Source organism: Alternaria ventricosa (assembly GCF_023758065.1).
Source record: "Alternaria ventricosa strain BMP 2768 chromosome Unknown scaffold_5, whole genome shotgun sequence".
In the NCBI taxonomy this organism is placed as follows: domain Eukaryota; kingdom Fungi; phylum Ascomycota; class Dothideomycetes; order Pleosporales; family Pleosporaceae; genus Alternaria; species Alternaria ventricosa.
In genome coordinates this window covers 1,317,208-1,327,896 of record NW_026055685.1, presented here as the reverse complement: position 1 = coordinate 1,327,896, position 10,689 = coordinate 1,317,208, and the positions used below count along the sequence as shown (strand labels likewise).

At 54.2% G+C, this 10,689-nt stretch overlaps 4 protein-coding genes across 4 annotated transcripts; all 4 read left to right on the top strand.

Annotated features, from left to right (window-relative positions):
- Nucleotides 1-280: 280 nt before the first annotated feature.
- Nucleotides 281-1,280, top strand: J4E93_003812 (uncharacterized protein; the record flags this gene model as incomplete). The annotated part of the gene is made up of 3 exons (XM_049341742.1): nt 281-467; nt 526-685; nt 734-1,280. The coding sequence occupies 3 exons, from the start codon at nt 281-283 to the stop codon at nt 1,278-1,280; spliced, it is 894 nt and encodes a 297-aa protein (XP_049201247.1).
- Nucleotides 1,281-1,638: 358 nt separating this feature from the next.
- J4E93_003811 (uncharacterized protein) lies at nt 1,639-3,411 on the top strand (the record flags this gene model as incomplete). The annotated part of the gene is made up of 2 exons (XM_049341741.1): nt 1,639-1,719; nt 1,780-3,411. The coding sequence occupies 2 exons, from the start codon at nt 1,639-1,641 to the stop codon at nt 3,409-3,411; spliced, it is 1,713 nt and encodes a 570-aa protein (XP_049201246.1).
- A 1,636-nt stretch (nt 3,412-5,047) lies between these two features.
- J4E93_003810 (uncharacterized protein) lies at nt 5,048-6,035 on the top strand (the record flags this gene model as incomplete). Its single annotated transcript, XM_049341740.1, has 2 exons — nt 5,048-5,109; nt 5,165-6,035. 2 exons carry the CDS (start codon nt 5,048-5,050, stop codon nt 6,033-6,035), a joined length of 933 nt encoding a protein of 310 aa, XP_049201245.1.
- Nucleotides 6,036-6,580: 545 nt separating this feature from the next.
- RPC2 (DNA-directed RNA polymerase III subunit) lies at nt 6,581-10,330 on the top strand (the record flags this gene model as incomplete). The annotated part of the gene is made up of 3 exons (XM_049341739.1): nt 6,581-6,595; nt 6,645-10,101; nt 10,167-10,330. The coding sequence occupies 3 exons, from the start codon at nt 6,581-6,583 to the stop codon at nt 10,328-10,330; spliced, it is 3,636 nt and encodes a 1,211-aa protein (XP_049201244.1).
- Between the last annotated feature and the right edge of the window lie 359 nt (nt 10,331-10,689).

The window sequence follows — 10,689 nt, the reverse complement described above, 5'->3', positions numbered from 1 at the left end:
ATGGCTTGGTGAAATACACAGGTACCATCGGGTTTCGGGGGAAGGCGCTCGCGGTGACGTCGCTTGCCAGCATCACCCCACCTTCGGCATTGGGACACGCGCGGCATCCTGGTAATCACGTAACACAGTAGGACTTGACCACCATCACACTCCTTCTCAGTTGATGCTCAATTACGTTCGAAGCATAAGTTGTCGCGCTAGATACCAGCTCAATTTTAACCAGCCTGCGTTTCACCACATCAGAAAACCTTTGCTACCACCAGTACAGGCGTTCGCAACAATGGCCAACCTCAACATCACCATCCCCAAGTTGAAGCTCAACGATGGTACTTCGATGCCAATGCTAGGCTACGGTACCGGTACTGCCTGGTTCAAGACTGGCGAGGAAAGCAAGATCGACCAGGCTATCATTGACTCAGTCAAGATAGCGACCAAGCTAGGATACACGCATCTTGATGGCGCTGAGGGTATGCAAATCGTCGCACTCTATTCAACGGGTCTAGGAATTTCACTAACAGTTGGCAGTGTATAAGACCGAGACTGAGTTAGGCACCGCGATCAAGGAGAGCGGTATTCCACGTGAGAAGCTGTATGTCACGACTAAAGTCAACAACGACAACATCAAGAACATTGCAGGAGCTATCAAGACGAGTCTGGAGAAGTTGCAACTGGACTATGTTGACCTGTATGTCATCCCAATCTATACCCGCCATCGAAATTCTGACAAGCATAGGTACCTCATCCACCAGCCGTGGTTTGCAGGCTCAGACGAAGACCTCCAGAAAGCATGGGCCGACATGGAAGCCGTTCAAGCCTCCGGTCTCGCAAAGTCCATCGGCGTCTCCAACTATCTTCCCAACCATCTCGCTGCTATTCTCAAGACGGCTAAAGTCAAGCCGGTGTGCAACCAGATTGAGCTGCACCCCTACCTGCAAAGGCCGAAACTCCTCGAATTCCACAAGCAGAACAACATTGCCACGGTCGCCTATGCGCCTCTCACTCCTGCCACGAAAGCCAAGCCCGGTCCTCTGGATGACTACGTGGAGGCACTGACGAAGAAGTATGCTGTGGGCGAGAACGAGATCTACCTGAGGTGGTGCATGGATCAGGATATTGTGCCCATTACGACAAGTGGAAAGGAGCAGAGGTTGAGCGATTACTTGAGGGCGAACACTTTCAAGCTGACGCCTAAAGAGATCAAGGATATGAACGAGATTGGACAGAAGAAGCATTTCCGCGGATTCTGGGGACACATCTTCAAGGACGATGATCGGTCGTAGTGTAGTAACTGTATGAAGCTGCACGTGGGTCATGTCTGATGTAGCAGACCAAGAGTATATAATCATGAATCTTTTGTTAACACAAATTTATTGGCCTTTTTGATGTTCTTTGAAAATTGCCTCTGAAGTTCCGGCATGGGTGAATGCAACTGCTAGGGCTGGGGCTGGGGCGACCCCGTTAGCGCCAAGACAGGCTCTCAATCTTTCGGCGCGAGCTCAGCAACTTCCAACTCGACTTTGACCTGTCGCGCATCACCCTTTGCACCCACCCACATCGCGCGATTGTATACACAAACCGGGCCTCGCGTAATATCAAACATAACGAGTCCCAGTGTCGCGCCGCGCAATCACCGCCGCCATGTCAGGCGCAGTCGCAAAGGGCAAGAAGCAGGTGAACAAGAACGCCTATCGCCGGGCGAAGAAGAAGCAGCAGCGTTCTGTAAGCAAACCACAAGCATCGCATTGCGCGTCGCAAAACATTGTACTGACAGCCATACAGGAGACACCGTCAGAGGCCGCTGACTCTGCGCGTGAGAGCGAATCTCCCGCACCCGAAAGCGACAGCAATAACGAAGCACAGGCGGTCAAGCCCGCGAACCTTCTCACCGTTGACGACATCGCGAACCAGTACGACCTCGACGACCCCGTGTTTGAGGAATACAAGAGCGTCTTCGAAAAGTTCAGAGAGCCGACCGAGGAGGAAGCGGCGACCAAGGACGAGGAGAAGCCGGAAATCTATCTCTCCGACGACGACATCCCCGACGAGGATGAGGACGATGGCAAGCCCAAGCTCTCCAAGAAGCAGCGGAAGCAGATGAACAAGTTGTCGGTCGCGCAACTGAAGTCACTGGTCCCCCGGCCCGAGTTGGTTGAGTGGACAGATGTGTCATCCTCAAATCCACAGCTGCTCATCTCCATCAAGGGAGCGAAGAACGTCATTCCCGTCCCGACCCACTGGTCGCTCAAACGCGAATACCTCTCGTCGAAACGCGGTATCGAGAAACCTCCGTTCGCCCTACCCAAGTTCATCCAGGAAACTGGTATCGCAGAGATGCGAGATGCAGTACTGGAAAAGCAAGCAGACATGACGATGAGGCAAAAGCAGCGAGAGCGCGTCCAAGGAAAGCTCGGCAAGCTCGACATCGACTACGCAAAACTATACGATGCCTTCTTCAGGCGACAGACGAAACCAGAGTTGACGCGGTATGGCGAGGTCTACTACGAGGGCAAGGAGTTCGAGACTAACCTCGTGAACCTCAAGCCCGGCGAGCTGAGCGAGGAACTCCGCGAGGCTCTCGGAATGATGCCAGGTCATCCACCCCCATGGCTCATCAACATGCAACGCTTCGGCCCTCCTCCATCTTACCCGAACATGCGCGTCCCTGGTGTAAACGCTCCGATTCCTCCTGGTTCCTCCTGGGGCTTCCAGCCTGGCCAGTGGGGTAAACCCCCGATCGACGACGCTGGCAAGCCACAGTTTGGAGGCGATCTGTATGGAACAGCCATACTGGAAGAGCAACAACAGCCTACTCACGTCGGCGAGCCTGTAGAGCGTGGTATCTGGGGGGCACTACGAGCTGAGGGCGAGAGTGAAGACGAGGAGAGCGACGAAGAAGAGGAGGAAGACGAAGATGACGAGGAGGGAGGCGACGAAGACGCGAGCGGCATCCAGACATCGATGACAACAGCATCTGCCATGCCATCAGAGATCGGAGGAGCAGAGAGCATTGGTGGAGAGTTCCAGCTCCGGAAGCAGCGGAAAGGAATCGAGACTGAAGAGCCGGGTGTGCCACGCAGCGCCGGTACAGTACTTCCTGAGAAGAACATCTCGGCAACTGGCTTCTTTGGCGGCGAGCACGCTTATGACCTGGATGCGGCTAGGCGCGACGCGCTTGGACACGCACAAAGGAAGCGCAAGGCTGGAGACATCGACGTGTCGGTTGATGTCGACCAGTTGGCGGATAGTGACAAGCTTGACAAGGACGCACTGAAGAAAGAGTATGAGTCAAGGCAAAGAGCCGAAGCGCAAGGCCAATGGCAGAGTATCGATCAAGATGATTTGGCAGACATGATCAACCAGGAGAGCAGGAAGCGCGCGAAGCGGGAGGACGAGCGAAAGACCAGGCGCTAGGCCTGTTGGTCAAGAGTCCGCAAAGGACATGTGTTTTGTACAAAAGATTACGGATTGCATTTTTCAAGAGCTCTGTCAGCGAGCCGGCGTCACGGATGTCAGTGGTCAGTAGGGCTTCGGCACATTCAGCATTGGGATACGGCGTTACGTGCGGCAGCCAAGGTTGACCGCAGTTGAACATAATCAAGATGAAGAATTTCTCACTTCCAAGGACAAGAATGACGGAACAACTGTATGCTGATTATGGAGGGGGTGGTACGTCTCGTGTCGACGAAAGGCTTGACGGATGCGACATGCAGGACAAAGGATGTGAAAGACAATAGCTGAAAACGTGAGTCAAGGGGTCGTGCCATCGGACTGGGACGACAGATGCGCAATGTCTTGGCTACTGAGGAGTGGATTAAGGCTTCCATTTGGAGAGCACCGAAAAGATGTAGCGATGTCAGGAGCGCAGGGAGGAAGACACCAGATGCTGTCTGAAGTGCTACCTACGGAAATCTGGATCTACCGCGCACACGCACACAGTACCCTCTCTCGACTGCCCGATTGCACATCCGGCGACCCAGTTGAATGTGAATCAAACGGTTGGCTGTTTGCAATGTGACTGACCCACGGCCAGTGCTCGCACGCCTCCCCCGCACGTGACCTACGAACGCGTCCAGTCGCTGGAGGCTTGGCTCTGAACTTCTCTTTTTGCGACCTAACACACGACCAGCTCCCACCGCCCAGCAAGCGCAGTCTTTAGCTATCAACCCGGACTAATCGCTACGGCCACATCATTTAGTATTGTTTACCTGCGATAGGCACAGCACATCACCTTCGCCGCAGAAATGGACAGGGATCGTGAGCGAGATCGAGGAGACCGAAGGTTTGTCGACTCCAAACCAAGGGCCGCCTAGGCTCGGATGCGCAAACATGTTCCCAGGCATGCGGCATCTACTATGGGCGCATCTACTAACACCGTCATAGAGACGACAGGTATTCCAACACATATCGTCCTCGTTCTCCTGGCCCTCGCCCACGCTCTCCACGCGGAGACAGCTACCGAGCCCGTTCACCTCCTCCACGCCGCGCTTCGCCGCCTCCTCGTCGCGCCTCGCCCATTCGTCGCGGTATAGCTTCGGCAGATACATATGTTCCTGGTGGCCGTTCATCGCGTCCGCGGAGTCGATCGCCTGGTTTCCGGAGAAGATCCCGGAGCCCACGTCGCGACGACAACTGGAGGGCACGCCCTCGATCACCGCCTCGCCGAGCATTCTCGCCGCGACGAGATGAGCCTAGGCGTGATGACTACAGGGCAAGGTCACCGCTGCCGCGACGGGACCGCGATCAGTACGACTCGTATACTCGCTCCCCGCGACCGCGCGAAAGGTCTCCACCACCGAGAGAGCGCGATGTTTCCCCAGCTAGGAGCCGGGGTATACGCTCGCCTGTTCGTCCGAGCCGGTACGAAGAGCCGCGCTCCCGGGTGAATAGGTATGCTTTCAGTCTCCCTTCGTGACATGCCATTTGCTGACCTTATATGAAGCCCTCCCCGCAGATACTCGCCGGCCCGCGACACTCGTGATACGCGCGACTACCGACGCCGCTCACCCTCTCCAAGACGCGAGCGCCCCGACCCTTACACTGCGGATACATGGAGGAGTCGCAGGTCTCCTTCACCAGCGCGGCCAGCATATGCTTCGAACGATGCGTCGGGTAGAGACTCCGCAGCGACGTCCCGCCGCTCCTCCCCACCACCCATCCATCCTAGCCGGGCTGCCCTCGTCGAAGACCGACCAGTCAGAGAGCCCGCCTCAGCACCACGATCGCCTTTCCGTGAGCGCCTCCCCGATAGAGGACGAGACTACAGTCGCGAGCGAGAACGGTCGCCTCCACGTCGACGCGACAGTCCTCCGACAGGACCGCGCGGAGATAGAGACTTCGCGCCTCCTACTGGACCATCGTCGTCTTCGTACCGCAACGGCGATAGCAACTTTGCTAGAGCTCCACCAACGGGACCTTCCAGCAGGAGCTATCCCTCCCCTGCGATATCCCCTCCAGTTGGACCTTCGAGCTTGACACCACAGGCTCCCTCCTTCCCCCGGGGCAATAATCCTGTTCTAGCAGCGCCGACACGACCGCGTGGTGGTGGCCGCGGTGGCTTCGGAGGATATGAAGGACGAGGAGACTTTTCTGGGCCTTCCTCGCGACGAGGATCTTGGGGCGCAGGACCACGAGGTGGAGGTTACTACGGTGGTGCGCCATCCGGTCCGCGCGGTTCCAGCAGCGGACCTAGTGGAGCAGCACCCTTTGCTCCCTCATTCCGCGGATCTAACAACTCCACTGCTACAACCTATCCCCGTACGATGCGCTTCCGAGACCATCTCTCCGACCTCCCCAAGGAAATCCCCGGTGGCCAAAGAGCACCCGAGCTGTATGACAAGAGCAAGATTCTGAAGCTGGAGGCCGAGGCGCAGAAGTTGAGAGAGATGATCGATAAGAAGGAAGATGCGAAGAGGCAAAAACTCAGGGAGTGGGACAGTCTTGAGCGCGAGGCGGATACGGCCCAGCTGAGGGTTGACCTTGCGGAGGGTTCACTACGAAGCATAAACGGCGAGGCGGATGTCAGCGATGCTTTCTAGTACCGGCGTTCGCTGGGTGACGATCTTGCAGAACACGACTGGTGATTTACGGCTGGTGGCTCCTTGGCATGAGGTTTCTTGGGGACTTGAGATGATAGTTTTGATTTGGCTTGCATCTGGATCTTGGAAGATAGCTTTCTGGTGGCATAGCGTGCGTTGAATGGCATAGCATTGGTAGCAACCGAATCCTGATCACTATATGCTTGAACTTTGTCTGTAGATGACTTGTGCTTTCCCTGTGATGATTCAAAGCAGACTTTTATAGCATTTCTATACCAACAACACAAGCTAACCTAGGACTTTTGTGGTGCTCGTGTAAGTTGTAGGCGCATTCTCTTTTTCTAAAGTTCGCTCGCACGAGTCTGGGTGTCTGCATTGTTGGTCACTCACCCAGGGATGCTGCGACTACTGCGGATTACCGATTGGCCAGTATTAATTCTCACTTCTGACTCGCCGAACGCCAAATGTTTGCTGCAGCTCGTCGGTCGAACTAACCTACTCATCCGCCGCCTCAACCTTCGCCGACTGCTTTACTGTCGCACAAAATGGTGGGCAAAAAGGTACGGAGTGTCGCACGATTATCGCGATCAGTGACTAATCTGTGTGTAGGAAGTCGCGAAGTCCGAAGCTGCCCCGCGCGGGGCCGCGAAGGCGAATGCTGCGACTGCTGCTCCCGCAGTAAAGAAAGTTGACGATGCTATGGACGTAGACGCTGTCGGCGCAAACCCTCAGACGACAGCAGGCGACGACGCGACTGACCTCAATCCCAACGCTTCCACATCAGCAGAGGCGACGCGGAAACGAAAAGCGCCGCTTACCCACGCCAAAGACGAGTTTGCCGCCCTCCTCGAGCCCTTCTACTACGGAAAGAGTCTGACCGATCCGATCAATACTGCGCGCGACAAGTGGAATCTTCTACCGGCCTTTCTGAAGACCAAGGGACTGGTCAAGCAGCATGTCGACTCATACAACCATTTTGTCGATGTGGAACTCAAGAAAATCCTCAAGGCCAACCGTTTTGTCCGCAGCGATACCGACCCCAAGTTCCTCCTCGAGTACACAGACATTCGCGTTCTTTCCCCCAATCGACAGGAAGAAGATGATCTCGACCACCACCGCAGCACCATTACACCCAACGAATGCCGATTGCGCGACATGACATACGCTGCGCCGATAGTAGTGGACATCATATATACCCGTGGGAATTCAAAGGTCAAGCGGACCGGTATCAAGATTGGACGTATGCCTATTATGCTGAAAAGCAACAAGTGCGTGCTTGCAGGAAAGAACGATCGCGAAATGGCAGTCATGGACGAGTGTCCGCTAGACCCGGGAGGCTACTTCATCACCCGAGGGCAAGAGAAGGTCATTCTAGTCCAGGAGCAGCTGAACAAGAATCGTGTCATTGTTGAAAGTGCCAAGGGCATCATGCAAGCCAGCGTTACAAGTTCTACACACGAGAGGCGAACCAAGACGTACGTTATCCAGAAGAAGGGCCTCATGTACCTTCGCCACAACACGCTCTCCGAGGAGATTCCGATCGTGTTCGTGATGAAGGCACTGGGTGTACACTCCGACAAGGAGATCATACTCTTGATAGCCGGCGAGGACACCGCGTATCAAGACAACTTCGCTGCCAATTTCGAGGCGTGCGCAAAGGAAGGCATACACACTCAGGAGCGAGCGCTTGAGTATATCGGCCATCGCGTACGACTAGTGAAGAAGCCGCTCGGTACCTCGCGCAGCCGAAACTATCACTTAGAGGCTATCGAGTGTTTGTCCAACGTCGTTCTTCCTCACGTCCCAGTGGAAGGCACAAACTACCGACCGAAGGCACTATACGTCGCTCTCATGGCACGTCGAGTTCTGATGGCCATGCAAGACCCGAAGCTTGTGGACGATCGCGACTATGTTGGAAACAAGCGTCTTGAGTTGTCTGGACAGATGCTGTCACTCTTGTTCGAAGATCACTTCAAGCGCTTCAACCACGATTTCAAGTTGAGCATCGACAAAGTACTGAAGAAACCAGTCCGAGCGCAAGAATTTGACGCCTTCTCCCATTTCAGCGTGCACAAGAACCATATCACCATGGGTGTCGAGCGCGCCATCGCGACCGGAAACTGGAGTTTGAAGCGTTTCAAGATGGAGAGAGCTGGTGTTACTCACGTCTTGAGCAGACTGAGTTACATTGCTGCACTCGGCATGATGACGAGAATCAGTTCGCAATTCGAGAAGACGCGGAAGGTCTCTGGTCCCCGTGCGCTGCAGCCCTCGCAATTCGGCATGCTGTGCACCTCCGATACACCTGAAGGAGAAGCTTGTGGTTTGGTCAAGAACTTGGCGCTCATGACGCATATCACAACTGAAGATGACGATGATCCAGTGCGCAAGATAGTGTTTATGTTGGGTGCCGAGGATATCTGTTACCAGACCGGAGAAGAGATCCACGCAGATGGTGTGTATAGCGTATGTCTCAACGGTACACCCATCGCAGTTACCGACACACCCAAACGTTTCCTCAACAGCTTCCGGAAACTGAGGAGAATGGGACGCATCTCCGAGTTCACTAGCATTCACATCGATCACGACCACTGCGAAGTTCATATTGCCACGGATGAAGGTCGAATCTGCCGGCCGATGATCATTGTCGAAAACCAACGGTCCAAGGTTACCTCGCGCTACCTCAAGGCGCTTCGTAAGGGTACCATGGAGTTTGAGGACTTCCTGACAAGAGGTCTGGTGGAGTATCTCGATACCAACGAAGAGAACGACACGAACATTGCTTTGAAGGAGAGCGAAATCAACCAGTACACTACACATCTCGAAATCGAACCCTTCACCATCCTCGGTGCCGTTGCTGGTCTCATCCCATATCCCCATCACAACCAATCGCCTCGTAACACTTACCAATGCGCTATGGGTAAGCAAGCTATTGGCGCGATCGCCTACAACCAGTTCAAGAGGATAGACACACTGCTATACTTGATGGTCTACCCACAGCAGCCTATGGTCAAGACCCGCACCATTGAGCTCACCAAATACGACAAGCTGCCTGCCGGTCAAAATGCAACCGTCGCTGTCATGTCCTACTCCGGATACGATATTGAGGACGCGCTCATTCTCAATAAGGCCTCCTGCGATCGCGGCTTCGGTCGTTGCCAGGTTCTGAAGAAGCACGTTACACCACTGAAGACGTATGCTAACGGTACCTCCGACCGTATCAACGCCGGCGCTCTCGATGTGGATAACACCAGCCATCAAGCCATTGGACAAGACGGAATCGCACAAGTCGGAGCCCGGATAGAAGCTGGCGACGCCTACCTTCTGAAGTCTATTCCCCAAGATACGGCTGGGCCTGCAACGAACGTCTACAAAGACAAGCCCGACAAGTACAAGATGCCCGACTGCAGCTACATCGATAAAGCCTGCATCACCGAGAACGAAGCCGGAACGACCCTGATCAAGCTCCTCATGCGCCAAACACGACGTCCCGAACTCGGCGACAAATTTTCCTCCCGCCACGGTCAAAAAGGAACAACAGGTCTCATCGTCCAACAAGAAGACATGCCCTTCAACGACCAAGGTATCTGCCCCGACATCATCATGAACCCCCACGGATTCCCCTCCCGTATGACAGTCGGCAAAATGATGGAGCTCCTCTCAGGCAAAGCCGGTGTTCTAAACGGCACACTAGAATACGGCACCGCATTCGGCGGCTCTACCGTGGAGGACATGTCGCAGATCCTCGTAGAAAAAGGCTTCTCCTACACCGGAAAAGACTACCTAACCAGCGGCATCACGGGAGAAGCCCACCAATTCTACACCTTCTTCGGCCCCATCTACTACCAGAAACTCAAGCACATGGTGCAGGACAAGATGCATTCGCGTGCGAGAGGTCCGCGCGCTATCCTTACGAGGCAGCCTACGGAGGGTAGGGCGAGGGACGGTGGACTGCGTCTGGGTGAGATGGAACGTGATTGTTTGATTGCGTATGGTGCTAGTCAGTTGCTGCTGGAGCGGTTGATGATTAGTTCCGATGCGCATAATGTTGATGTTTGTGAGAAGTGTAAGTCTCTCTCTTCAGTTCAATTTTTGAATCTTCTTTGAGATCTTTACTAATGATGATTATAGGTGGTCAAATGGGATACAGTGGCTACTGTAAGCTTTGCGAGAGTGAGAAGGCAGTTCGCAAGATTACTATGCCGTATGCTGCTAAGCTTCTCATTCAGGAGCTGGGTAGTATGAATGTCAAGGTGACGATTGGGTTGGAAGATGAATTTCCAAGGGACACTTAGGGAAGGAGAAAAGTGGTTGCATGATTGGCGCTGATCTTGGACGGTACTGGGCTTGGGTGCATAGCGTGGCGTTTGTCATGATGATTTTACACACATTGTACACGATTATGGAAATGTTTCATTTCATAAGATGGTCTATAGCCTACATCAACATAAAAAAATGCAAAGTAGGTGACCTAACGTCGATGTAGGCTCCAGGCCTGTTCGGGTCTTTTCTTGTATAAGGTGCGATCGATGTTGTGCATTGTGGCGTTACGAGATTCTATTCCCGTGCTGGAGCGCGTAGAGTTCTGGGTCGGATTCGGTATGAGATATGACGAAGAAAATGTACTCAGCCGCATTATTGCAAGCGAAGGACA